Source organism: Podarcis raffonei, chromosome 5, assembly GCF_027172205.1.
Source record: "Podarcis raffonei isolate rPodRaf1 chromosome 5, rPodRaf1.pri, whole genome shotgun sequence".
NCBI lineage: Eukaryota > Metazoa > Chordata > Lepidosauria > Squamata > Lacertidae > Podarcis > Podarcis raffonei.
The window spans coordinates 9,742,916-9,768,840 of NC_070606.1; the positions used below are offsets into that span (position 1 = coordinate 9,742,916).

Consider the following 25,925-nt stretch of genomic DNA (forward strand, 5'->3'; position numbering starts at 1 on the left):
GGAAAGCCCTGGAGAGGAGACATATACAGCTACTATGAAGTGGGGCCTTTAATCTGGGCAACTGGTTTCATGGAGTACAGTGGTACCTCGGGTTACATACACTTCAGGTTACATACGCTTCAGGTTACACACTCCGCTAGCCCAGAAATAGTGCTTCAGGTTAAGAACTTTGCTTCAGGATAAGAACAGAAATCGGGCTCTGGCGGCAGCAGGAGGCCCCATTAGCTAAAGTGGTGCTTCAGGTTAAGAACAGTTTCAGGTTAAGAACGGACCTCCGGAACTAATTAAGTACTTAAGCCGAGGTACCACTGTACATGCAGCCTACATGGAATAAGCTGCTGTGCTCATTTAGGCCTGAAACTCAGCCAAGTCTGTAAAGATTGTGTTTTTGCTATTAAACAGTTAACGTCAACGTTGAACTTTTATGATTTATTAACCTACACGCTCTGTTACATCTTCCAGCTCTTTAGATATTTGAAGATGGCTATCATCCTCTTTTCCAGGCTAAGCATACCCATTATATTAATGAAAACAGGGACACCTTTGTGAATTCCTAACACCCTTTTCTTCACACCAAGAATTACTGCCAGAGTTATCACCCATTGTACAATGCTGAAGGCTCTGCTTTGCCTACTGTATAATATATTAATTTACTCTGTACTAGCCTTTCCTGCACTGACTTCCAAAGGAGGATTCATTCTGCTATATGTATATATATATATTTTATCCTGGCCCTGCCCACAACACATCCAGCCTCCATTTGTTGCATGGCCTCATATAACCAACATGCTTAAGTTTAATTAATGCATGAAGGAGTTAATGCCTTGGGGAAACTATACTACCAGACTTAGGTAGGTCACTGCCCTGCAACTTGAGAGAAAGATAATGAAGGCCATTTATCACTTCAGTCTACTAAGGTAAAGGTAAAGGTACCCCTGCCCGTATGAGCCAGTCTTGACAGACTCTAGGGTTGTGCGCCCATCTCAAGAGGCCGGGGGCCAGCGCTGTCCGGAGACACTTCCGGGTCACGTGGCCAGTGTGACATCGCTGCTCTGGCGAGCCAGAGCCGCACACGGAAACGCCGTTTACCTTCCCGCTAGTAAGCGGTCCCTATTTATCTACTTGCACCCGGGGGTGCTTTCGAACTGCTAGGTTGGCAGGCGCTGGGACTGAGCAACGGGAGCGCACCCCGCCGCGGGGATTCGAACCGCCGACCTTTCGATCGGCAAGCCCTAGGCACTGAGGCTTTTACCCACAGCGCCACCCGCGTCCTTTCAGTCTACTAGAAAAGCTTAATATGTGAAGACAGTCTGAGCTGGTTGCTGCAGCTCAGATCTGATAGCTCTTTCAAGCCATTATTGTGTTCCTATACCAGTAATTTAGGAACGTTCACTGCTGTAACTAAGTTGTATTTTATTGCCTGTGCAACTTTTTTTGAATACTGTGCGGAAAAGCACATGAATATGACCTTTGAAGAGTTAGTAAGTACAGTGGTACCTCGGGTTAAGTACTTAATTCGTTCCGGAGGTCTGTTCTTAACCTGAAACTGTTCTTAACCTGAAGCACCACTTTAGCCACGCCACCAGAGCACAATTTCTGTTCTCCTCCTGACACAAAGTTCTTAACCTGAAGCACTATTTCTGGGTTAGCAGAGTCTGTAACCTGAAGCGTATGTAACCCGAGGTACCACTGTACAGTAAATGAAAGACTAACAAGTGTGTAGTCTTTTTCTATACCGGGGAAGAAGGGAACTCTTGAAGAAACTCGTAAGGGCATACATTAAAGGTCTAACAGGCTATGTTTCTGTGCTTTACTTTGCTGGATATTTTGTGATTTTAAATCTCTGCTGGGGTTCTCACCAAAGAGTACTTACACCAAACCTGGATCTTGACATCCAGGAATTAATTCTGAATATGCCTCTTTGTTCCCTGCTAGCCAACAGCATGTCTGCAAAATGGAGACACAGATGGGCCTTGGATGTAGTGTATCTTGATTCCAGTAACCCTCTGGACAAAGTCCCCCATGATATTCTCACAGAGAAGCTGGTCAAATGTGGGCCAGACAAAATAACTGTTAGGTGGATTTGTAGCTGGTTGACTGACACCAAACTGGGAGGGGTAGTTAATGCCACAGAAGACAGCACCGGGATTCAGTATCAACTTAACAGATTGGAGAACTGGGCCAAAACGATCAAAATGAATTTCAGTGAGGATGAATGTAAGCTTCTAGCTGAACATGAGCCAACAAGTGTGCTATTCTAGACTGCATCAACAGTAATGTCCAGATCCTGGTAAGTCATAGGTCTACTCTATTCTGCCTTGGTCAAACCACACCTGGAGTACTGTTCTGGAAGCCACAATAAGAAGGGTGTTGACAAGCTGAAATGTGTGCAAATGAGGGCAACCAGGACGATCAGGGGATGGAAACCAAGCCTTGTGAGGGAAGGTTGAGGGAATTGGGTATCTTTAGCCTGGAAAAGAGGAGGTTGAGAGGAGAAATGACAGCCATTTAAAATTTATAAAGATAAAAGCTTGTTTTCCCCTGCTCGAGGGTAGGACTCAAATTAATGGCTTCAAGCTACAAGAAATGAGATTCCAACTAAACATCAGGAATAACCGACAGCAAGAGCTGTTTGACAGTGGAACGAACTCCCATGGGAGATGGTGGACTCCTTCCTTGGGAGGTTTTTAAGCAGAGGTTGGATGGCCCTTTGTCATGGATGCTTTAGATCAGGGGTGTCAAACTCAAATTCATCGGGGGGCCACATCAGCAGTTTGGTCACCCTCAAAGGGCCGGTTGTATCTGTCACATCACAGGATGGCATGCGCTCAATATAAAAACAAGTGGAGGTTTCCTGAATGCATGTAAAGTGGAGGTTTCCTGTGTAGAACGGCCGGCGCTACACGGGCCACATGACGAGGTCTGGCGGGCCGGATTCGGCCCGCGGGCCTTGTGTTTGACACCCGTGCTTTAGATGATTTCTGCATGGGGGTGGGGTTTGGGCTAGTTGTCTCTCTGGGTCCCTTCCAACTCTACAGTTCTATGGTTTGCCCAGCTTGATTAATTTACTTTATTTAAGTAGATGCTCTGAACTGGATGAGGTTTACTGCTAGGTGGATTTGTAGGGGGCCAACTAACGAAACCCCAGGATTGCTTACTTATGGTTCCTTGTCATCCTGGCAAGTGCCACATGTTTTTTTGTCCTAGGCCAGTTGTAGTTCAATGTAGGGCTTTTCCCCCCAGCCAGAACTAACTGAAACTCAGCTTTGGCACCTCTCAGGTGTGCGCCATTCCCATTATAAGAGGCGCCTCTTTTTTCTAGAAAAATAGCACTGGGTGTAGAGGTCAGAGTGCTGGAATCGGACCTAGGAGAGCCCTGGGTTCAAATGTTCCCTTGAAGTTCGCTGAGTGTGACATGGCGTAACGTCCATTGCCTCTCTCGGCCTAGCCTGTATCACAAGGTCATTGTTGTGAAGCTAAACATGGGCTACACCCAAGAATTACCAACGACAGAATGGCAGATGAAGACGATGGATTTTTCGCAGCTAGCCGACCTAACCAGAAGACTCCGCAACCAGGAGGAGGAGTATCAGGAAGAGTAGATTAAAATTTAATGATTACTTAGTTAAATATATTAAGTCAAATTACTGTAACTGAAAACAGCTTGCAGATACTTAATTGGCTGAGGATTTTATTTATGTTAAGGGATGAAGTAATATGTTTAATTTCACAATGTGAAGATCTAAGGATGTTAATGTTTAATTTTATAAGAACTGTGATTTGGAAAACCGTTAAAAGGATATGCAAGGAAATTCAACCAAGGAGAAACGAGGAAGTCACCTAACAATGTTAATAAGTGTAATTTTCAATAAGGCTGTGATTTATGTTTGTTTGTCCTGTGTTTGTTTATAATGTTGTGAAAAGCAATAAAAAAAATTGGAAAAAAGAAACACATGAGCTACACGGAGAAAAAGGAGGCCAGAAATGTAATAATAATACAGTAATCCTAACATAACGCAGTAACAAACAAAACAATGACACCCCCAGGAGTTTCCTGCCGCCCTTAAGTTTAGGCGGGGAGAGGCATCCCATTGCAGCCGCCTCTCTATTTTCCCGCTCCCCGTGAGGAAGCCGCCGCTTCCCCTCAAGGGATGAGGTAAAAAAACAAAAATGGCGCCCGGAGCCGCCCCGGAGGCTCCAGGCGCGGCCTCGGGCTCAGCATATCAGGAGCCGGCGACTCCGATTGGCCACTCGGCCGTCCAACGGGATTCCGCGGGAATCGCTTCGAGCCGCCGGGCTCGGCTTCCCGGCGTGCGCCGCGTCTCCCCTCCCTCGGAAGACTCCTTCTCCCAGCATGCACCCCGCGCGGGCGGCTCCTGAGGAGAAAAGTGGCCCGGCGAGGCGAGCGAGCGGACGCGGCTCTCTAGGCCGGACCGGCAGCCTCGTCCTGCGGGTGGAGAGATGGCGTTCGTGCTGCTGGCGCGCTGCGGCCGGGGCGCCTGCTCCGTCCCCAGGCGCCTGCGCTGGGAGCCCGAGGCCGGTGAGGGCGGCGTCGGACCGGGGAGCGGGAGAAGGAAAGCGGTGGGGACAGCCGGGCCTGGCGCCGGTGGGGCGGGCCTGGGGTATTGTGGGGGGCTCCGTGAGGGTTAGCGGCTGCAACAAGTCAGCCTTAGAGCCCCCCTCAGCGTGGCTTCGAGAAGGCCCTGAGCCTCCGGCGCCGGTAACCGTTCCGGATGTTGAGGAACTACAACTCCCATCGTCCCCCACCGCCGGCCGTGGTAGCTAGGAATCATGGGAGTCGTAGTCCAGCAACCACCAGGGACCCATAGTTTGGAAAGGCTGCTGTCACAGCGTGTCTGTTTATTTGTTTACTTACTTCTTGGATTTATAGCCCACCGTTCTCCGAGGAGCTTCTGTGGTTTGCTCCCTCTTACTCATTTAATCCCCGCTACAAGAACAACCCTGTGAGGAGGGAGAGTTGAGTTGACAGGCAGTGACAGGCTGCCAAGGTCACCCCAGCGAGCTTTCATGCCTGAGCGTGATTTGAACTCTGATCTCTTGTGTCTCCAGAGAGCTGCTGCCAGAGTGTGGCTGATTGCCTTGCACTGCCTTTATATCCCACCCTTTTCTCCAAAGAGCTGGAGGTGGAGTTGGGTGGTTCTGCCTGCAGACTGGCTCACAAGAGTGGTGCACGCTCTAGTTATCTCCTGCTTGGACTACTGCAATGTACTCTATGTGGGGCCACCTTTGAAGGTGACCCAGAAACTACAACTAATCCAGAATGCGGCAGCCAGACTGGTGACGGAGTGGCTGCTGAGACCATATTACACCGGTCCTTAAAGACCTGCATTGGCTCCCAGTACGTTTCCGAGCACAATTCAAAGTGTTGGTGCTGACTTTTAAATCCCTAAACGGCCTCAGCTCTGTACACCTGAAGGAGCGTCTCCACCCCCATCGTTCTGCCCGGACACTGAGATCCATTGCCGAGGGCCTTCTGGTGGTTCCCTCACTGCAAGAAGTGAGGTTACAGGAAACCAGGCAGAGGGCCTTCACGGTAGTGGCGCCCGCCCTGTGGAACGCCCTCCCTTCAGATGTGAAGGAAATAAGCAGCGACCCTATCTTTAAAAGACATCTGAAGGCAGCCCTGTTTAGAGAAGTTGTTAATGTTTGAAGTTTTAATCTGTTTTTAGTCCTCTGTTGGAAGCCGCCTTGAGTGGTTGGGGAAACCAAGCCAGATGGGCGGAGTATAAGTAATAATAATTACTATTATAATTATTATTCACCTCCTTCCTTCCTCACCACCACCCTGTGAAGTAGAGTTAGGTTGAGAGGCAGCGACTGGCCCCGAAGTTTACCTAGAGAGCTTCATGGCTGAGTGGGGGGATTTGAGCCCTGGTCTCTCGCAGGTCCTAGTCTGCCACTAATCACTCTGCCACTACCTGGAACTGGGCAATAGAGGTTTATGACCTGACTCTGCATTAAGATGGCTTTAGGTGCAATGCATAATTGTGCAATATTGCAATATTAATATCTCTTGATGTGATTGGTGGTTATTGGTATATTGCATATTATACAGGTCTTTGCTTGTGGGGTAGTTTGCTTTCTGTTGTGCCTTTATGCAGGTGAGAAGGAATGGTGATGCACCCTGGTGTTAATATTGAGTCTGGTGTTCTAGTACAATCCAGATTGCTGTGGTATCCAAAAATAGCCATGTAGGGATCAAATAAGTAAAATAATAGCATGAAGCAAAGCCTAGGAATTCTTCTAGGCTTAACGTTATGAAGGTTATTGACACTCTGAATTTGAGCACCAGTCAATTGCAGTTTCGCTGTTTCATTCCCAGTCCCCATGCTAGCAGCTGCTAGTCTAGGTAAGTCGTGAGTCTCATAGGAAGCATGTTCTCTTTAAGGAGGTACACACCTTGGGCTGTAGTCATTATTCAGAAGCTTAAAGACTAATTTCATTATGAAGCCATCAGAATAGAGGACCCCAGCCTAATGATTGCATCTGGAGGGTGCAAGATGGAGCTGGTGAACTGGCATGGCACTAGTTAATCTTCTATTCACTGTTCTAAGTGCAGCTTCTTTATGAAACCTTTGAAAATATGATTCAATGACTCCTTCAGGTGAAGTGTTCAGTGAACTTTGATCTGGGGACCATTAAACTGATGGGTGTATAAAATATATCTCCAAGATTACTGGGAACAGACTTCTGAATGTACATACTTGGTGGTGTCATTGATGTCTGAGACCTATAGAACTAGTCTTTGTGATGTGACTTAGTGTCTGGTGATAATTAGGTCGAAAAGTGTCTAGGCTATGCATTTAGTCATTCATGATACAGAAACATTATCACTTCAACACGATATCCTTTTGAAGACTTTAAAGACTTTATCTGCAACAATGAAGGCTACAAACGTATTTATTTTGAACAGTAGAAAACTTCAGACACTCTCGTGCCTTTCTGTTTACTCTAGGCTTTGTGTGAGGTGCCAAATCTCAGGTGAAACATGGCACATGTGCAGTTGCAGAGTATTCCTAGTGTGACTAATCCCCAGATCTAATTTAGAAGCATTTCTGTCTCCTGCCTTTTCCTTATACTAACAGTTGTATGCCATACACTGGCTTCGTTTGATTACATTTTGTTGTGGTCTGCATATTTTTCTTATTAGTTTTATTGTGTGTTTTTTCAGCTTTAATAAGATAATCACTTGTTTTCTTTCTAAAATCCCCTTAGAATCTCATTGCTAATCTTATCTGCTATGTGCTTCTTAAGTAGCCTTAAGTGCTTCTAAGAATGGTCTGTTATCCACTAATGACTATGCCTTAAGTATTGCAAGGTGTAACTGTAGACTGACATTAAAAAACAAATTGCAAAATAAATAATAATTAAAAATCCATTTTTAAATATAAATAAAGCAGAGCACATCTCAGTACAAGTGTGTATCATTCATATATTAAAACTACATATAAAGACAATACATACAGTTGCCTAACCACAGGTATTTAAATAATTGTTCACATATATAATTTTAAAATTAATATTTGAACAACATAAAGTATAGCTTCTAGAAAAATAAATTGTATAATGTTTTGGAGAGTGAGAGGCATTACAGTGCAGCTTTTTTAACATTTTGCAATTGATGGGATGATTTTGTTCTGTTTGTTGATTCTAGTTTATAATCTTGTATGTGAAATGAATTCTTGAATTTTGACAACTTGTTTTTAGTTCTGTTGAAAATGGTTATAGGAAAGAGAGTGTACAAGTTAAAAATTAAATGAAAGCAAACTGAATCATTTGCTGTTATTGTTGGGCTTTGAGATTTACGATATAGTTTTATTTGAATAATCTGCTTTCTTTACTCATCACCCAGTCTCCTGAAGGCTTCTTGTAACCTGTCCTGAGCATACAACATATTAATGTTTCTGTTTGCAGTGGTGTAGTAGTATTGAACAAAGCTATTTTGATGTTGGTGCTGCTACAAGTGGTCAAGCAATCTACTGGTTTACAGACTCTTTTTTATTTTATTTTTTACTTCTAGGTCATTTGGAAAACCGTGCTTGTTTTAGCTGTGCATCCCTGAGGCTAATAAATCATACGTAAGTAAACATATTCAGAAGATCACTTTCCCTCAATGGGATGCTGATCATAAATAATCCAAAGTAACCGAGTTTCCCCAATAGTTCAAAAAGTTAGAGATTAGTTTGTTTTCCTCATAACGTATGAGGAAACAAATTAATCATGCAGACATCCACAATAGAAATGATTACAGGCGTCCCCCTACTTACACAAGGGTTATGTTCCCAGACTCCACTTGTATACATGAAATCACGTAAACTGGTGAGAGCGGTGTTGAGAGAGGCTGGGAAGCGGCTCTCTCAGCAGATTCCACCCACCTTCCCTGGGCAGCAATGTGCTGTTCTTCTCGTGCACCCTGCCTGCCTCTGGTGACTGGAAAGTTGAATTGGGGGTAGGTGGCTCCTGTAGCCCAGCATCACTGCAAGGCCTTTCGACGTTCTCCCTGTTAGTCTTAGAAGTTGCTGGACATGGTTTCTTATCTAGTTTATCTAGAGAGCCAGTGTGGTGTAGTGGTTAAGAGCGGTAGACTCGTAATCTGGGGAACCGGGTTCGCGTCTCCGCTCCTCCACATGCAGCTGCTGGGTGACCTTGGGCCAGTCACACTTCTTTGAAGTCTCTCAGCCCCACTCACCTCACAGAGTGTTTGTTGTGGGGGAGGAAGGGAAAGGAGAATGTTAGCCGCTTTGAGACTCCTTAAAGGGAGTGAAAGGCGGGATATCAAATCCAAACTCTTCTTCTTCTTCTAGTTTCTCCCCCACCCCCAAGAAATAATGTCGCTGCCTGCTTGTGGGGCGGCAGAGGAGAGGGCAATGGAGGGCGGAGGGACTCTCAGATCCTGAGTGAGTGAGGGTGGCAAGACTCTTGGAGCGGCCATGCAAGCTGTTTTCCCCTGCTCTCCATCTCTTCTACTCTTTTCGTGCCATTTTGGCAGCATAAAGGTAAAGGGACCCCTGACCATTAGGTCCAGTTGTGACCGACTCTGGGGTTGCGGTGCTCATCTTTATTGGCCGAGGGAGCCGGTGTACAGCTTCCGGGTCATGTGGCCAGCAGGACTAAGCCGCTTCTGGCGAACCAGAGCAGCGCACGGAAATGCCGTTTACCTTCCTGCCGGAGCAGTACCTATTTATCTACTTGCACATTGACGTGCTTTTGAACTGCTAGGTTGGCAGGAGCAGGGACCGAGCAACGGGAGCTCACCCTGTTGCAGGGATTCGAACCGCCGACCTTCTGATCGGCAAGTCCTAGGCTCTGTGGTTTAACCCACAGCGCCACCCGCGTCCCTTTTGGCAGCATATCTTGGTTCAAATCAGTTATTTTGTGGCAGCATGCATAAATGCAGTTGAACACGAGTGGAATGCACATGAAATGGGGGTTTGCCTGTATAGAAAATAAGTGCTTAAACTGAACTGGATATATTGAATTGGTCCTCAAACTTTCTGGCCTTTTTAAACAAGCCTATTAATGTGTGGTCACCAGTACCTCCCCCTTCATAGGGTAGGAATTTCCCTGTGCTTTCCTTTTAAGTTGCCAAGACCAGTGATACCAGCTGATGACAGGTCGGGTATAGTTTGGGGAAAGTGGCCTCATGGGCCCAATTGAGCCCCTTGGTAGGCCAAGAATGGAGCAGAGGTTCCCATTCACAGGTGTAAGTAATAGTCTCTGGAGAGAGAGAATTCTAGCTGCTGAATTCTAAGAAAAAGGCATTTCATCTTGCTTCAAACTTTTCTGTAGGTTTGGAGTAAATCCTAATATAACACACTTTGCTAAACGAAGCTGTAAACTTGTCAAGCATGAAACAAGAACTTGATAGTTGTGATCTGGTGTGCAAGTCTTTTAGCAGAATAGATTTTGTCAGAGGGCCTTTAAGGTGTAGTGGAAAGAGTGTTGGGTTTATATCTCCAGTCATACAAATCTTTTGGGACGGTCCTTCATGTCACTATCTTAGTCTTGTATACTCATAGGGTAAAGGTAAATGCAAAGAATTGTGAAGTACTATGTGCCATGTAAATATAAACACTCACTTCTTTTTTAACAGGACTGTTCATTTTAAATATTGCACTAGTGCCTCTCCTGTTTACGTTTGCTTTGCAAAAGGGGATTACAATCGGACTGAAGGATCAGGACAAAGGCACTTTACAGCTTTGAGATCGTTTGACCTGTGGTCACCCACTGCTAATGGAGGTGTTTTGGGGCCATGCTATCTTCCAGTACGACAGTGGCATTCTTCACAACCCCGTTATGATGACTCCGTGGTAGAAAAGTCGCTTAAGTCTCTCAAGGATAAAAATAAGAAACTGGAAGAAGGGGGCCCAATTTATAGCCCAACAGTAGAAGAAAGCATAGTTAAAAAATCTATAGGACAGAGAATTGTTGATGAACTGAAGCACTACTATCATGGCTTTCGATTGTTGTGGATTGATACAAAAATTGCTGCAAGGATGCTCTGGAGAATTCTTCATGGCAGCACTTTATCCCGCCGAGAACGGAGACAGGTACTGAATCCATTGTATTGTTTTGGTGGTTCAATTTTAGATGTCTTAAAAGCTGAGTTAACAGTTTTATTGTTTATACAGAGTGACATTAGCAATATATTATTGAAACATTTTTGCCAGTAAATGCACATCACCTTGAATATCACTGGTTGAAATAATTAATAATAATATTAATATTTATACCCTGCCCATCTGGCTGGGTTTCTCCAGCCACTCTTGGCGGCTTCCAACAAAATATTAAAAGACAGTGGTACCTCTGGATGCGAACGCAACCCGTCTCTGCGTGGGTTGCGATTCGCCACTTCCGCGCATGCATGTTACGTCATTTTGAGCGTCTGCGCATGTGCGAGGGGTGAAACCCGGAAGTAATGCGTTCCGTTACTTCTGGGTCGCCGCAGAGCGCAACCCGAAAATGCTCAACCGCCAGAAGGCTACTTCAACCGCCAGAAGGCCCTCGGCGCTGAACCTCACGTCCAGGTAGAACGATGGGGGTGGAGACGCTCCTGCAGGTATACTGGACCAAGGCTGCTTATGCATTTTCCCCTTTAAATGGCTGTACAAAACATCATGAACATTTGTTGATGTGTTTGGTTTTTCTGTGTAATGTACAATGCAGCTTCCATATGCATTTAAATGGAGCAGAACATCGCTTGCATATTCTTACCCAGAAAAGTGTGCACAATTTTTCTACCCCATGGTAGAAAAATATTGAGTGACCAGTGTCCTTAAGCTACTTGCACTCAGTGGTGTACAGGTAACTCACAGCTTATGTGAGGGTTCAGTTCTAGGGGTCCACATGTAAACACAAAATCACATAAAGACAGGAACTCCCAAACTGCCCCTCCACAAGGCAGAGGGCTGTTTACTGGGCTCAGGGATGGTCACAGGAGGACCCTGGGAAGCTTCCACACAAGTGAAATCAGTGTAAACTGCAAGTTATCTGTATATTCTTTAGCTATGCTACTCCACATAATGCTTTTCAGAAGTGAGCCCTGTTCAGTTCAATAGGGCTTCCTACCAGGTAAGTGGGTATAGGATTGCTGCTTAAATTGCTGTACATTTTTACATATCGAAAAACAAAAATTGAGTCTATTGCAATAATTGTTCACTAGATTAAATATCTATAATTTTGTAGTTTTATTTTTATGTTCTGAACAGTTGAATAGTTTCAGACAGTGTTAGAAACTTAGAAATGAAAGCTAGGATCTAAGTGGTACTTTAAATGTAGGTTATGGACGTAACAATGAATGTCTGGATGTGCTTTTTTATAACCAGAATACAAAGTTGAAAATGAATCAACTACAGCTAAAATATTATGTTCATTTTTCACATGGTCTAGTCCTTCCCCTGCCCACCCCCCTAATATTCTTAAGAGGGTCTCTTCTCCAGTCTTCAGAGAGTGGCTGGAAGTGGGGGAGGCAGAAAAGGGTCCCCTCCTTTCCTTCCACTCTGCAGTTTTAATCTGAAATTGTAGACACAGTACTGCACCCAGAGCCCAGAAACTGCTTGCACTAATGAAATTCCCTGTTGCAAAATGCTCCTAGAACAATGGGAGTTTCGAACACTAGTTTCAGAAATTTTTGCTTGCAGCGTTGTCATGGCACTGGAAACTATTTGTCATAGCATACAGTTGTTGAGGCACTATCACTTCTCATATTGCAAATTTAGGCTTAAGATTCCACATTTTCATATCAACACATCATTCAGTATTTAAACATCATACAGTACAAGGGAAACCTCTAATAGTGCATGTTGGGGACTCCATCATCAAGTGTTCCCTTATATGGATCAGGCACGGAGAACCTGTGACTCTCCAGATGTTGGACTTTATCTCCCAGCTGGCATGGCCAGAGTTCAGGGGTGATGGAAGCTATAATCTGACAACATCTGACCAGCCGCAAGTTCTGCATCTTTGACACTGGTTCTCTTGCTTTTACTGTTGTAAAGAAAATTGCTATGCATTTATTTCTTGAACACTGTTAACAGGTAACAGTGCTTTTTTGTGCATCCATTCTAGTGACTCGCTCTTGTTCTTTACCTCTTATTAGAGGTAATAGCAAACTAAAGTTAACAGTTGAATGATTTGTATTTTTCTTTCTTTCAATGTATACAACCTATGCATACACCTGAAGTATATAGTGATTTAAAAGATGTTGGGGTTAGCCATTTCATATAATGGCTTCAACCCAAGTTGCATTTCTGTTTGTGCAAGGAGGAGCAAGTTCCCCTTCCATCTACAGCCCCCTCCAACACCTGTATTTATTATTATCTATGGTGTTTATATCCTACCCTTTTCTCCAAGGTGTTCAAGGTGATGTATATGGTTCTCTCCCTCCTGTTTTAATCTCCAGAACAACCCTGTGAGGTAGGTTAGGCTGAGAGAGAGTGAATGGTCCAAGGCCACCCAGTGAGCTTCATGACCAACTGGGAATTAGAACCCTGGTCTTACAGGTCATGGGCCAACACTCTAACCACTATACAACGCTGCACCATTCCCAGGGATTCCCCATCTCTCAGTAGTAGATTTTTAGGGAGCTCCAGAGGATAGTCTGGTTGTGCGATTCTATCTCTGTTTTATTTCTAGAAGGGAAGCTGGCATCCAAACCACTATGTCCACAAGAGTTTAAAGAATCTAAGGACCCTACTGAGTTGATCTATGAAATAACTAGGGCTGGGCGACACCAGCTTTTCAATTTTGCAATGTATCACCAGGTAAACATCACAGTATAGTGATATATCGTGATGTTGAAAAGGAAGGAGCATTGAACCTGAAACCACCAGAGCTCTCTCTGCCCCTAGTACATGGAAGCAAGGAGCATTGGCCCCCGGCCCTGTGAGGCACTGGGGTGAAACTGCTGCAGCTCCCTCTGCTGCCAGCGCCCAGAGCAGGGAGGAAAGAGGCAGCCAAAGAAGGCACTATTGCCCTCAGACTGGTCCAGGGCTAATATTAACTAGTGTTAACGAATGTCAAACTGAAAGATTGACTATATAGAGCTCAGTGCTTAAAAGTTCAATGTGTTTATTAGTTGCCTCCTTTCTCTAACTTTTACAATTGTAAATTTCTTCATTTTACTTACTCAAAGCCATGGATAAAATAGTTGTATTCAGTAATAACTACCACACTACTGCTTCAACTATTGTAGTTGAAATATATATATAAGAGACTTTACAGCATAAGCAAAAAGCGAACATTTCAGTTTGTAAATTAAGGAGAAAGGAGTCTGGTTTAAAATGAAAGCTGATTTGAATGTAACAGTGTTAAAGCAAGGAGTGCAAAAATATTACCTTGCAATTCAGTTCATTATCTTCTAACAAATTTAATGTTAAGATGGTTTTTCTATATACCAAAAGTTGTTGGAATATGATGAGAATACAAATAAATATCATACTATGGATGACATGCTATGTCATATTGACTTGTTTTTATGGTTACTAATCTCCTTACCTATTTGTTGCTTACAGTTCCTTCGGATATGTGCTGATCTCTTTCGGTTGGTCCCTTTCCTAGTCTTTCTTGTGGTTCCTTTCATGGAATTCCTGCTTCCCGTAGCTTTAAAGCTGTTCCCCAATATGCTCCCTTCAACATTTGAGACAAAGTCGAAGAAGGTAACTAAAATATGCATCAACAGTTTAATACTTTGTGGCAAAACAGATGTTCTTATTGATTAAATTCCAGTTGTATTCCACTTTTCTTCCGTCATGGAACCCAATTTGTTATTTACTTCTTAGGAAGAGAGATTGAAGAAAGAGCTTAGAGTGAAGCTTGAACTGGCTAAATTCCTTCAAGATACCATTGAAGAGATCGCCTTAAAAAATAAAGCAGCCAAAGGGAATGTTACTAAAGACTTTTCCACCTTCTTTCAAAAGGTAAAATATTCCTTTTTTTACTGATGGTGTATTAGTGAAATGGGACTTCACCACCTTCTTTGTCCCTGCAGCCGCTTCAAAATTTACTCCAGGGGGTTTCCACAACATTAGATTTCACTCATACTTTGCCTTTCTGCATTAAGTACCCAAGGTGTTGAACAACAGTAATATATAATGCAGTATAGAAGTTAATGTCAAAAAGCCACATACAACCGCAATTAAAAAGACTAATTGAAAGCAAGTGCAGGTGTGTAAGAAGAGCAGCCAATCAAAAATCAGAAGCAGAAAAACAAATCCGGCGGTCTAAAGACTTGCCCAGACAAGAAGGCCTCCATTTGCTGGTGGGAATTTAGAGAGTTTGGATTTTTGATTTCACTGGCTCTTTAATGCTGGTGAAAGGCACTAAACATGCCTCCTTGGGAGAGAGTTTCAAACCCTAGGCATGACTACTGAAAAGGTACAGTGGTACCTCAGGTTACATACACTTCGGGTTACATACGCTTCAGGTTACAGACTCCGCTAACCCAGAAATAGTGCTTCAGGTTAAGAACTTTGCTTCAGGATGAGAACAGAAATCCTGCTCCGGCAGTGCAGCAGCAGCAGGAGGCCCCATTAGCTAAAGTGGTGCTTCAGGTTAAGAACAGTTTCAGGTTAAGAACTGACCTCCGGAACGAATTAAGTACTTAACCCAAGGTACCACTGTACTTTCTTGTATCCTTGCCAAACGTATTTTATACCATTAGAGATGGTAGTCAGGCTTGAAGCCATGCACTGTTGAATCGCACCAAATTATTTCTTTAAATTTTTCCAATGGGAGTTTTGGGGGATTGGTGGGTTGACTTGCTCCCCGTCCAAAAGTTTTAGGTTCAGAGTATGACAGCCTTTTGTCCTCCTCCTTAGAACAATCTATGCTGAATCCATCTTCATTTCCAGTGGATTCAGCTATCAGACCTCCAAGGCAGTTGGTTGTGGTTTCTGGTCACCAGAAGTGATTTACTCTGTGGGGAAGATTAATGACACTGGCTTCCTGGCAGCAGGGGTGCTGCTGTTTACTGAGAGAAGGGGAGGCTGGGAGGTCAGCATGGTGAAGGAGCTGCACTGACCTCCCTGCTATTTTTCCCCTTTCCCTCCTGGTAAGTGGCAGTGCTGCAGTTGCCAGGAATCTAGCTTTGAGCCTCTGTTCCACTGGGCAGGTTACTTCTGATTATCATGGTAAGAAGGGTCTGAGATCCATGCCCTACCACATTTTCGCTGTGCATGTCTTTCAAATGAAAATGGTAGACATTTAAAAGAGAATTGCAGGATAGGGGACCCAAATACTTTGACCTCTACAGGTTACTTTAAAAAGAGATAGCTTCAGATTTTTAAAAATGTAATGAGCACATATAGTGTTCTTCCATGTATAAGCCCCCATTTTCAAAACTTGAAATACAGCTTGTCCAGTCTGGTTAACAGCCAATTTAAGATGACAACACTGCTTCATTCAGTACAGCTAATTCAGTACAGCCTTCTTCCTATGCGGAGCAGTGCATGGAAAGCAAGCTTATGGCCTGCCCTACTCAAATGTGTGCTTGCCTTTGTCCAGCTACAGAACGTTCAGACTGGAGTTGGGGTAGTCAGTGATTGCCACCTGCTTTGCACCTCGTAATCTCGGTGTATCAAAAATCTAGCAGCAGTAGTGAATAACCCTTTTCCTTTTGTGTAGAGGCTTTTAAGCAGAGGTCGGATAACAACCTACCATGGATGTTGTAGCTGTGAACTTCCTGCTTTGGCATGAATTGGTCAACGAGGGTGGGAAACCTTAGACCTGTGTTCTCTGGGCCTGCTCTGCATCCTCCTCAAGTGCCTGGCTGGGATGCGTACTTGAATGGTGGCAATTCTTCTTGCTTGTCTGATAGAGAGAGTTATATGCAGGTGCTGTGGCCGTTGCTTCAAAGGAAAACTGACGGCGTCAGGATTTTTCACTTGATTCCAAATTACATAAGTGTGGAGTCATGAGACTGAGACTTACCCCATATGTTATTAAAGAACTGCACATTTCTTAAATAAAAGTTGAGGGAATGTAGCTTTAAGTCTTATAAAATGTGTTTTCTCCTTTCAGATCCGTGAAACTGGTGAAAGACCAAGCAATGAAGAAATTTTACGATTCTCTAAACTATTTGAAGATGAGCTAACCCTTGATAATCTCACAAGACCTCAGTTGGTCGCTCTCTGTAAACTGTTAGAACTTCAGTCAATCGGGACAAATAATTTTCTTCGTTTTCAGCTAATAATGAGGTTGAGATCTATAAAAGCAGATGATAAAGTAAGAGAATTCCCTTTTGCTACAAATTTTCCAGTTGCTTCTGTTGTTTCTAATGGCTTTTAAAATTACTTTAAGCAACTGCATTGTCGAATGCAGAATTTCATTCATCTGGGAATGTTGGGTATTTTTCACAATTAGACTTGCTATGGGACAGCTATAGTCTTACCACGAAACATAGAACAGTTGATTAGAACATACCTGGCAGCCCTTGTTTGGCACTAAACTGAATTCCATCCTGTAATGATATCCTGCTTCCTTGTAATGATTGTATTATTAGGTGACAAAGATAATTTCTTCACAGTGATTAGTATAGTTATTGATATTTGTGTCTGTCTAGCTGATCGCCGAGGAAAATGTGGATAGCCTGACGGTTAAAGAGCTACAAGCAGCATGTCGTGCAAGAGGCATGAGAGCACTTGGCGTAACAGAAGACCGTTTGAGGGATCAGCTTAAGCAGGTACTGATTTAGAAAGAAGGGACATGAGCTTCTGATCACCCAAAAGCAGCTTGTGCTGTGTGTGTTTTGGCATTGCCTCTTGGCCCTTCATTTGTGATTCGAGGACCCGCCTCCCGCTCATGAATAATAAAGACACGTGGACACAGTATATAAGGTTAATGGGCTAGAAAAGGCCACAACTTTATTGATTACAGCATGTGAGAGGTATTGGCTTAGGCATTGGACCAACACTAAATTTTGACTCCACCCACTCGGAGAGGGGTGGGTCTGTCTAGGGTTAACCACCAGTAGGGGGAGCCTGTTGATGCAAATACAACTATAAGCTCTCCCCTGATGTCACCGGGGGTTGTGCCATGGCCTCCAGCCACGCAGGGCATCGGACAGGATCCACGACCGCCTGATTCCTTTAACGGAATACCCATAAGTGAAGGGATAGGCGATGGCCACACCCTGCCCTTCCACACACCAACAACACATTCCAATGGCTAACCTCCAAATACTGAGAAAGTTGTGACGATTGCTATGAGGTAGGCGAAAAAACCAAGAGGCTGGTGCCAATTTGCCAATTGGGAAAAAACTCCTACCAGGCCCCCGGACAACCAAGGCAACCAACCATAGGTCCATAGCAAGGTCAAGCGAGAAGCTACGCACTAAAGGGAGTGGTGGGTGGGTGACTTGAAGAATTCTGGCAGCGCAATGGCGGGGAAAGCTGGCACGGCCGCATTTGAGCGGCTAAACCACGCCCCCGAGCTGCCACCCGATTGGGTGCCGTTCTGGGGGGTGTGGCGCGCCAGCGACAATGGCAGGCAGGGGCCGGAACGCCCCCTGCGCATTGCGGGAATCGGTTCCCGGTCACAATCCCTCCCTTCCAGGAGGAGGAGAGGTTGTACCAGAAGTAATGCATTTAGCATTAACCCTGGAAATGTATACTCTATTCTGACCAAACTAAGCTTCCTAGATCAAAGGCCTTCCAACACTTCCAGAGTTGACGCCTGAGCCACGTAGCCACAAGAGGGCCGTGAAAATTAGTGTCCCAAGCTTTTTACGCTCATCTACCCATTGGTTGCCAGGTGTGAACTATGTTGTCATTTTTTCTGCTCTCCAACGCGGGTGGCGCTGTGGGTAAAAGCCTCAGCGCCTATGGCTTGCCGATCGAAAGGTCGGTGGTTCGAATCCCCGCGGCGAGGTGCGCTCCCGTTGCTCGGTCCCAGCGCCTGCCAACCTAGCAGTTCGAAAGCACCCCCGGGTGCAAGTAGATAAATAGGGACTGCTTACTGGCGGGAAGGTAAACAGCGTTTCTGTGTGCTGCGCTGGCTTGCCAGATGCAGCTTTGTCACGCTGGCCACGTGACCCGGAAGTGTCTCTGGACAGCGCTGGCCCCCGGTCTCTTGAGTGAGATGGGCGCACAACCCCAGAGTCTGTCAAGACTGGCCCGTACGGGCAAGGGTACCTTTACCTTTACCTTTACCCTTCTGTCATACCTTTCCAACCCTCCTAGTCCTCTGATGTCCACAATCTTTGCATTGAGCAGGTATGTTGCTATGAGGCAAATATACTTGCCACAAACTCATATCAGTGTCCCACACTGAGAGTTGTTTACCTAGGAAAGACTATCTGTTAAACATGTTATTCTCCTGCCCCAAATCCTTGATGAGCAGCACTTTTATTCAGAAGTTCACTAGCAGTTGAAAAATAAATGGATTAAGGTTGATTTACCCAGTTCATAAGTGTTTTGGAGTGCAGAAAGACGTACTGTTCTAATACTTTATATTTTAATTGCAGTGGTTAGACTTGCATCTGAACCAGGAAATTCCAACTTCACTGCTTATTTTATCCAGAGCTATGTACCTTCCAGATACTCTTTCACCAGCTGACCAGCTTAAAACAACCCTGCAAACACTACCTGAAAGTGTGGTATGTCTTATTTAAATTGCAACTACGTTCTGTTAACACCATTAAATCTAAAATCTTTGTTCCTTAGGGGGCTTTCTCTGCTACAGCCAGTATATTCACTGTAGTATAATTCTAGTGCTGGGGATGGCCCATTTTGCACTTTTAAGTATTACTCTTCTTGCACCCTGTGTGAGTGAGCAGCATAGGATTGGTGGGAGCTTTCTTACATTGCAGAATGCAGAAGTAAACAGCTAGACCAGACTGCTAGTACTAAGTTTACTTTTCTGTTAAAATTCCTATAGAACAGTGTAAAATCTGGAAAGTTGAAGGGTTTTTTTTTTTTTGTTTTAGGCCAAGGAAGCTCAAGTTAAAGCGGCAGAAGTGGAAGGAGAAAAAGTGGACAATAAAGCCAGACTGGAGGCAACCCTCCAGGAGGAAGAAGCTATTAGGAAAGAAAACCAAGAAAAAGAATTGGAAAGGCTGTCAGAAGCTGCTGAGAAGGCCAAAGAGACTCTTCAGGTCGCTGAAAGGGTAGGCTCTTTAAAAAGGCACCAGTGTTGGTTGTAAACGCTTTATTCTATCCTTATTTAAAACTGACTTTTCCCCCAGTCTCCCGTAACTGTCTGTGAAGTTGATTTTGCACTTCTTCCAAATGGGCAACTTCCAAATACATAATAAATCCATATAATAAATACAGTAATAAATACATATGATGGTCACGTTGCAAAGGGGCACTTGGATGCATACAGTGGTGCCCTGCAAGACGAATGCCTCGCAAGACGGAAAACTCGCAAGACGAAAGGGTTTTTTGAGCTGCTTCGCAAGACGATTTTCCCTATGGGCTTGCTTCGCAAGACGGAAACGTCTTGCAAGTTTGTTTCCTTTTTCTTAAAACCGTTAATACAGTTGCGACTTGACTTCGAGGAGCAACTCATAGCACGCGGTGTGGTAGCCTTTTTTGAGGTTTTTGAAGACTTTGGTGATTTTTGAAGCTTTTCCAAAACTTTCCCGAAACCGTGCTTCGCAAGACGAAAAAATCGCAAGACGAAAACACTCGCAGAACGAATTAATTTCGTCTTGCGAGGCACCACTGTACATTTTTTTCTGCAACTGTTTCAGAAGCTTAATCACACAGATCAGGGGTTTGATATGTAAAAGTAGGGGGAAGTTGTAAGCTTGCACTGGTTACAGGATAGTTTTAAGCACTTCTTATGCCGAACTCCCAACTGTTTTTTAATTTAAAAAAAATGGTTCACTATAAGGGCTCTGATTTTTAGTATCACAATTCTGCACAAACCTTCTATAATCCTTTGTGAAGGAGGAAAATGTATGGTTTCTACCCCCCCCCCAAAAAAAAAGATTGAAAGGAGTTTAGTGTTACAGGAGCTGCTGCCTGTAGAGTCTCTTCCTACATACAGTGGTACCTTGGGTGAAGTACTTAATTCATTCCGGAGGTCCGTACTTAACCTGAAACTGTTCTTAACCTGAAGACCACTTTAGCTAATGGGGCCTCCTGCTGCTGCTGTGCTGCCGGAGCATGATTTCTGTTCTCATCCTGAAGCAAAGTTCTTAACCTGAAGCACTATTTCTGGGTTAGCGGAGTCTGTAACCTGAAACGTATGTAACCTGAAGCGTATGTAATCCGAGGTACCACTGTATTGCCTTTCCAATAATGATCATTATATTGCACATACAGAAGCAACCTGGCCCCAATCAAAAGCTGCTGGCAGAATTCTTTCCCCTTTCTCTCAGCAAAAATTATATCATTGGGAGGGGCATCAACCTGTACCACTACACAGTGGATCAAGAACTCCTCCTCTTTCCTGCCCTTTCAGCTACCCTGCAAATGCAGACATGAAGGTGAAATGAAATTAGTCCCACTCACCAGCCAGAGACAACAACTGATATAATTCCTTCTCTCCCCATCAAGAACGTGTGTTGGAACTGTCAATTGCCATGCATAGAGCTTCAAAGGTGGAACTTGGGGTCGTGTTCAAAATGTGTTTTTTAAATTCCGGGTTTCATACAATGTTGTCACTTTGTGTTTTAGAAGGAGGTGGATGCAATAGATCTTGATACTTCAGCTGTCCATATAAAGGAGAGCAAGATAGCTGTGGATACCGAACAAGAACTGGCAAAGGTGGACTTGACCCTGCATTCAGAGACTTTGAAAGATACAGCACCCGTATTGGAGGGCATCAAGGTGAATAGTGGGCAAGGCTGAGAGCGAATATACTGCAACGCACCACAGTACTTTCCATGTTGGGCTGTTGCAAGATTAACTCTCATCCAAGAAAATCAATAGATTTTGTGGAAGAGCTGCTGTTGGGTTTGTTTTTTTAAAATTACAGTGGTGCCCCGCAAGACGAATGCCTCGCAAGACGAAAAACCCGCTAGACGAAAGGGTTTTCCGTTTTTGAGTTGCTTCGCAAGACGATTTTCCCTATGGGCTTGCTTCGCAAGACGAAAACGATTTTTTTCTGCTCCCCCCCCCCTTTTCTAAGCCGCTAAGCCTTTAATAGCCGCTAAACCGCTAATAGCGCTAATCCGCTAGGGTTGCTTCGCAATAGGCACCACTGTACAGGTGTTTTTCATTTGCAGAACATTGTAAGTGGCTGAAATCTGGGGACATAGTTAGCTACTGTGCAGGTGACAATAAATCAGGACTACGTTTTGTGTCTCCTGTGTAAATTATGCAATGAACAGTGACTCTGGGGTGGTTGTTAATTCTGTCTAAATTAGCTAATGAATCCAGTTATGAAAGATGCAGATTCACACTAAGTGTACGCCTGTATATACCAATATTCAGTTAAGATTGCTTCCATTCAGAGCTCCATGTATGTTTCATGGTGCCCAAGATCTCTTGCATTTTTGGGTTGCTTTGAAAGATCATTTTGGTGGAGGTTACAGAGCTGCACTGCACTTGAAACAAGTCTAAACTTCTCCAAATTGTCCATTAAGAAAAATTATAGGCACAGGCTCTCTAATGTCTATGTTAGGGATGGGAACCTGTAGTCCTTCATGTGTTCCTGGACTATTATCTCCCATCATTTCTGCTCACTGGGAGTCCAACAAGGCCCACACATTCTAAGCTATATATTTTGGGAAGCCTCTTTGCTCAACAACTGGTTAAAATAATTAAAATAAGGCTGGTTAGGCTACTTCCAAACCTGAGTGGTTAGGAGACTCTCTCTATTCCTTCCACTAGTCTTAATATTCCCCAGTGAAGAGTATATTGACTTGAAAGAGATCTTCATTTGGTATTTTTCATTTAGATTATTAAGCACCCACTTAAAAAACAACAACAATTGTGGTTTTATCGGTTAATCCTGCCAGCTTGTCTCTGTTTGAACAATAGCAAGAATTCACACTTCCTTGAAATGTACTATCTGGGTTAGTAGATATGGAAGATTTGACATGGAGGTTTCTGTATCGTATTCTTAGCTAGATTGATTAGCTTTTTCTAATATTTATAAATTGATCACAGTGCATAATATATATTTGCTCTTGTTGTGTAGTAATCTTGTATAGTATAGTTTAGCATTCTGTATAGTGTACTTCATGGGTAGCCAACTTGGGCCCAGAGGCTGTGGGAGATTGTGGTTCTTCGGGAGGTCATGTGAACCTAGTTATGGCATAAAAAGTGATCCCATCAACTAGTTTGCAATTAACTTGTGGTACATTTTCCAAAAAGAGTTGGCCACCACTGGTGTACTTCATAGCTTATAATTTAGTAATTGTGTACCTTTTGCATAGAAGTAGTCGTAAGAACATGGATGTCTACTTACTAGTTCTTGTTATTTGCATGCTGCAAAGTTTGAAGCATGGCTGTGGTGGCTATGTGTTAAGGTTAGGAATGCTTTTTTATTTCTGGAACATTGAAAACTTGAACTTTAAAGGCACCTTCTAGAAGTAGTAAAATGGCTTATGAGCAATATCATTTCTGTTAAATTCCAAACTCTGATGTCCCCAATAGTTGTCTTAGACACAAGTCTGTGTTTCTCAAAGTTGGGCCTCTAGCTGATGTCAGACTACAACTCCCATCATCCCTAGCTAGCAGGGCCAACTGGAGACCCAACTTTGAGAAACACTGGTCTAAGTGATCCTCTTGTGATGTCACTTGGCCTGGAAACTTGTATAAGCGTGTAAGAATTCTAGGAATCCCCCCCCCATCCTTATTTTAGGCTTTAGTATTTTGATGAAATTTCTTACTGGAAAACTTAATGTGCCTCTTTCCCCACAAGCACTATCCTTTACTTTTTCTAGCAAATTTCCATCTTCTCCTCTTTCTCAGACCCCCAGAAGCAGGCTTAGTTATGCTAGGCAGTGCGGAGAAAAATAAGTACTGACAAGAAAAAGGCACAACACAATTGCTGCCTTTTCTCTCTTGCAAGTATTAAAAAATCTTGTAGAAGATTGTTTCATGGAGTCAGAAACTATATACAGATCTTCAGACCTTTTGCCCAGAGAGGACTTGGCCAGTGATTGTGCATCCTCTGTTTTTCATCTCAACCAATAGCATTTGCTTTTGAAACCCTCTGGGAGTGTAAAGGAAACTTGTATGTTGGACTTTATGCATGAGCCACATATGAAACTGTTACCCAAGAAAACCTGCAAGGTATCTCCAGAAGATTTTGTAACGATGGCTTCCACCTTCCTTAACTTACAGCTACATCATACGTTACATGAACAACTTTTGCAGTCCAGATAAGAGAGCAGGTACACTGTTGAAAGGGCAAATGGTTCATGCAGGTGATAGATGCAACTTACGTCGCACATATAAAACAATATCTAGACGTACAAGGGGAAAGTAGCTTTTTTGTCCCCATTTCATACCTTTCTGAATCCTGTTCAGCATGGAGATAAACCATGCTGGCTTGTAAAGTGGGTGTTGTCTGATAGACATGGAAAAACTATGTCATGGTGCTACTTTTTCAACAGAGCCCGCCACCTAAGCACATCACTTCTCTCTATTTTGGTTGGACAAAATGATTGCACATCTCACAGCTTGCACTGTGTCTGTTGCATTTGTGACGGGTAGAAGTTTGGGAGTCTGGGTTGATTTTTCACTCAGCCTATATATACGGCATTAAGCAATCCTATTAATTAGGGGTCTGGTTATTTTAAGATCATTTAACAGCTCTAATATAGGACAGGTAATTATAATCCTGTGCTGTTAGTATCATCCTCTATCTATACACATCTTGATGATCAGAAAGTTCTGGATTTCCCATGGAATTACACTTAAATTTTTTTTAATTAAAAAGGTAAAATAAAGATGTTGAAAACATAAGAGTAGTTCTAACTGTTTTCTGGATGGGACACTCTTTATAAAAATTATTTCATTTCTCTCCCTCCCCCAATTTTTTTTCAGGGTGAAGAAATAACCAAAGAAGAGATTGACTTGTTAAGTGATGCTTGTAGTAAACTGAAGGAACAAAAGAAATCGCTAACAAAGGAAAAGGAGGAGCTTGAGGAGCTCAGAGATGATGTGCAGGAATATAGTGAGGTATGAATTTTGAGAGTGTCCTTGGCCGTGTCATCACAGGGCTGCCGTGCTGGGCATGGCCACTCAGTAAACCCCTCCCTCACAGAATGCAGACGAGTGAGGCTGAAAGATAAATAACTTTTCCAAGCACCTGAGTACAAGCCAGAAGTGAGGTCTGAACCCCCATAGCTTTTTGAAGACACATAATAGGACGCGGGTGGCGCTGTGGGTTAAACCACAGATCCTAGGACTTGCCAATCAGAAGGGCGGCGGTTAAATCCCCGCAACTGGGCAAGCTCCCGTTGTTCGGTCCCAGCTCCTGCCAACCTAGCAGTTCGAAAGCACATCAGAGTGCAAGTAGATAAATAGGTACCGCTCCGGCGGGAAGGTAAACGGCGTTTCCGTGCGCTGCTCTGGTTCGCCAGAAGCGGCTTAGTCATGCTGGACACATGACCCGGAAGCTGTATGCCGGCTCCCTCGGGCAATAAAGCGAGATGAGCGCCGCAACCCCAGAGTCTGCCACGACTGGACCTAATGGTCAGGGGTCCCTTTACCTTTAATAGGAAAATTGTCACAAATCAATCTCTTTAAGGCCACACCAGACCCCCTTCCTTGAATCCACAAGCTGCTGTGATAGTGAAAAGGGTACCCATGGTGGTGGCCAGATGCTGCTTCTTGCTCCATATTGACAGAGCCCTTACTTCTGAGTAAACATACTGTTAACAACATGTCACAGGAGGGGCCTTATCAGGTAAGTAGTTGCACTTCCCCGTCTTATTTGCATTCCCTTGCCTGGTTCCCACACCTGAAAGGTTCCCAGTGTGATTTTGCTCCAGCAAGGCAGAATGACATCTCTTCTCCCCGCCCCACCCTGGAAGGATGCTTTCCCCAAACCATGCCCCCCCCCCATACCTAATGTCATGTGTGACGGAAGGTGTGGGGTGGGTACTGACATGGCTTCAAAGGAAGACTTGGGAACTTAAAAGTTAACTCCTGAATGCTGCATTGCTAGAGCAAGGTGTACTCTCTCCACCCATTGCCTGTGCCTAATAATAATAATAATAATAATAATAATTTTTTATTTATACCCCGCCCTCCCCAGCCAAGGCCGGGCTCAGAGCGGCTTACAAGCAATAATAAAAACAAGAAGAATGATTACAACTTAAAAACAAAAATAAAATACAACATTAAAATAATGGAACATTAAAATATTAAAATGTAGCCTCATTGCAGGAGGAGAAGGAAAAGAAAAAAGAAAGAGAGGGAGGGAGGGAATCAAATTGGCTCCAAGCCAAAGGCCAGGCGGAACAACTCTGTCTTACAGGCCCTGCGGAAAGAAATCAG

General features: G+C 43.9%; 1 protein-coding gene across 3 annotated transcripts in view; it reads left to right on the plus strand.

Moving 5' to 3' along the window:
* The first annotated feature begins 4,363 nt into the window (after nucleotides 1–4,363).
* The window catches only part of LETM1 (leucine zipper and EF-hand containing transmembrane protein 1), a 29,119-nt gene continuing 7,557 nt past the window's right edge, over nucleotides 4,364–25,925 (plus strand). For 2 of the 3 annotated variants that reach the window (XM_053387746.1, XM_053387748.1), the window contains exons 1-11: nucleotides 4,364–4,540; nucleotides 8,042–8,099; nucleotides 10,115–10,571; nucleotides 14,034–14,177; nucleotides 14,301–14,438; nucleotides 16,540–16,743; nucleotides 17,081–17,200; nucleotides 18,983–19,114; nucleotides 19,445–19,624; nucleotides 21,144–21,296; nucleotides 24,468–24,602. In XM_053387746.1, the coding sequence (XP_053243721.1) occupies nucleotides 4,462–4,540; nucleotides 8,042–8,099; nucleotides 10,115–10,571; nucleotides 14,034–14,177; nucleotides 14,301–14,438; nucleotides 16,540–16,743; nucleotides 17,081–17,200; nucleotides 18,983–19,114; nucleotides 19,445–19,624; nucleotides 21,144–21,296; nucleotides 24,468–24,602 (1,800 nt within the window). In that variant the 5' untranslated portion in view covers nucleotides 4,364–4,461. The remainder of the gene's footprint in view (nucleotides 4,541–8,041; nucleotides 8,100–10,114; nucleotides 10,572–14,033; nucleotides 14,178–14,300; nucleotides 14,439–16,539; nucleotides 16,744–17,080; nucleotides 17,201–18,982; nucleotides 19,115–19,444; nucleotides 19,625–21,143; nucleotides 21,297–24,467; nucleotides 24,603–25,925) is intronic. The other variant, XM_053387747.1, reaches the window with a different exon arrangement.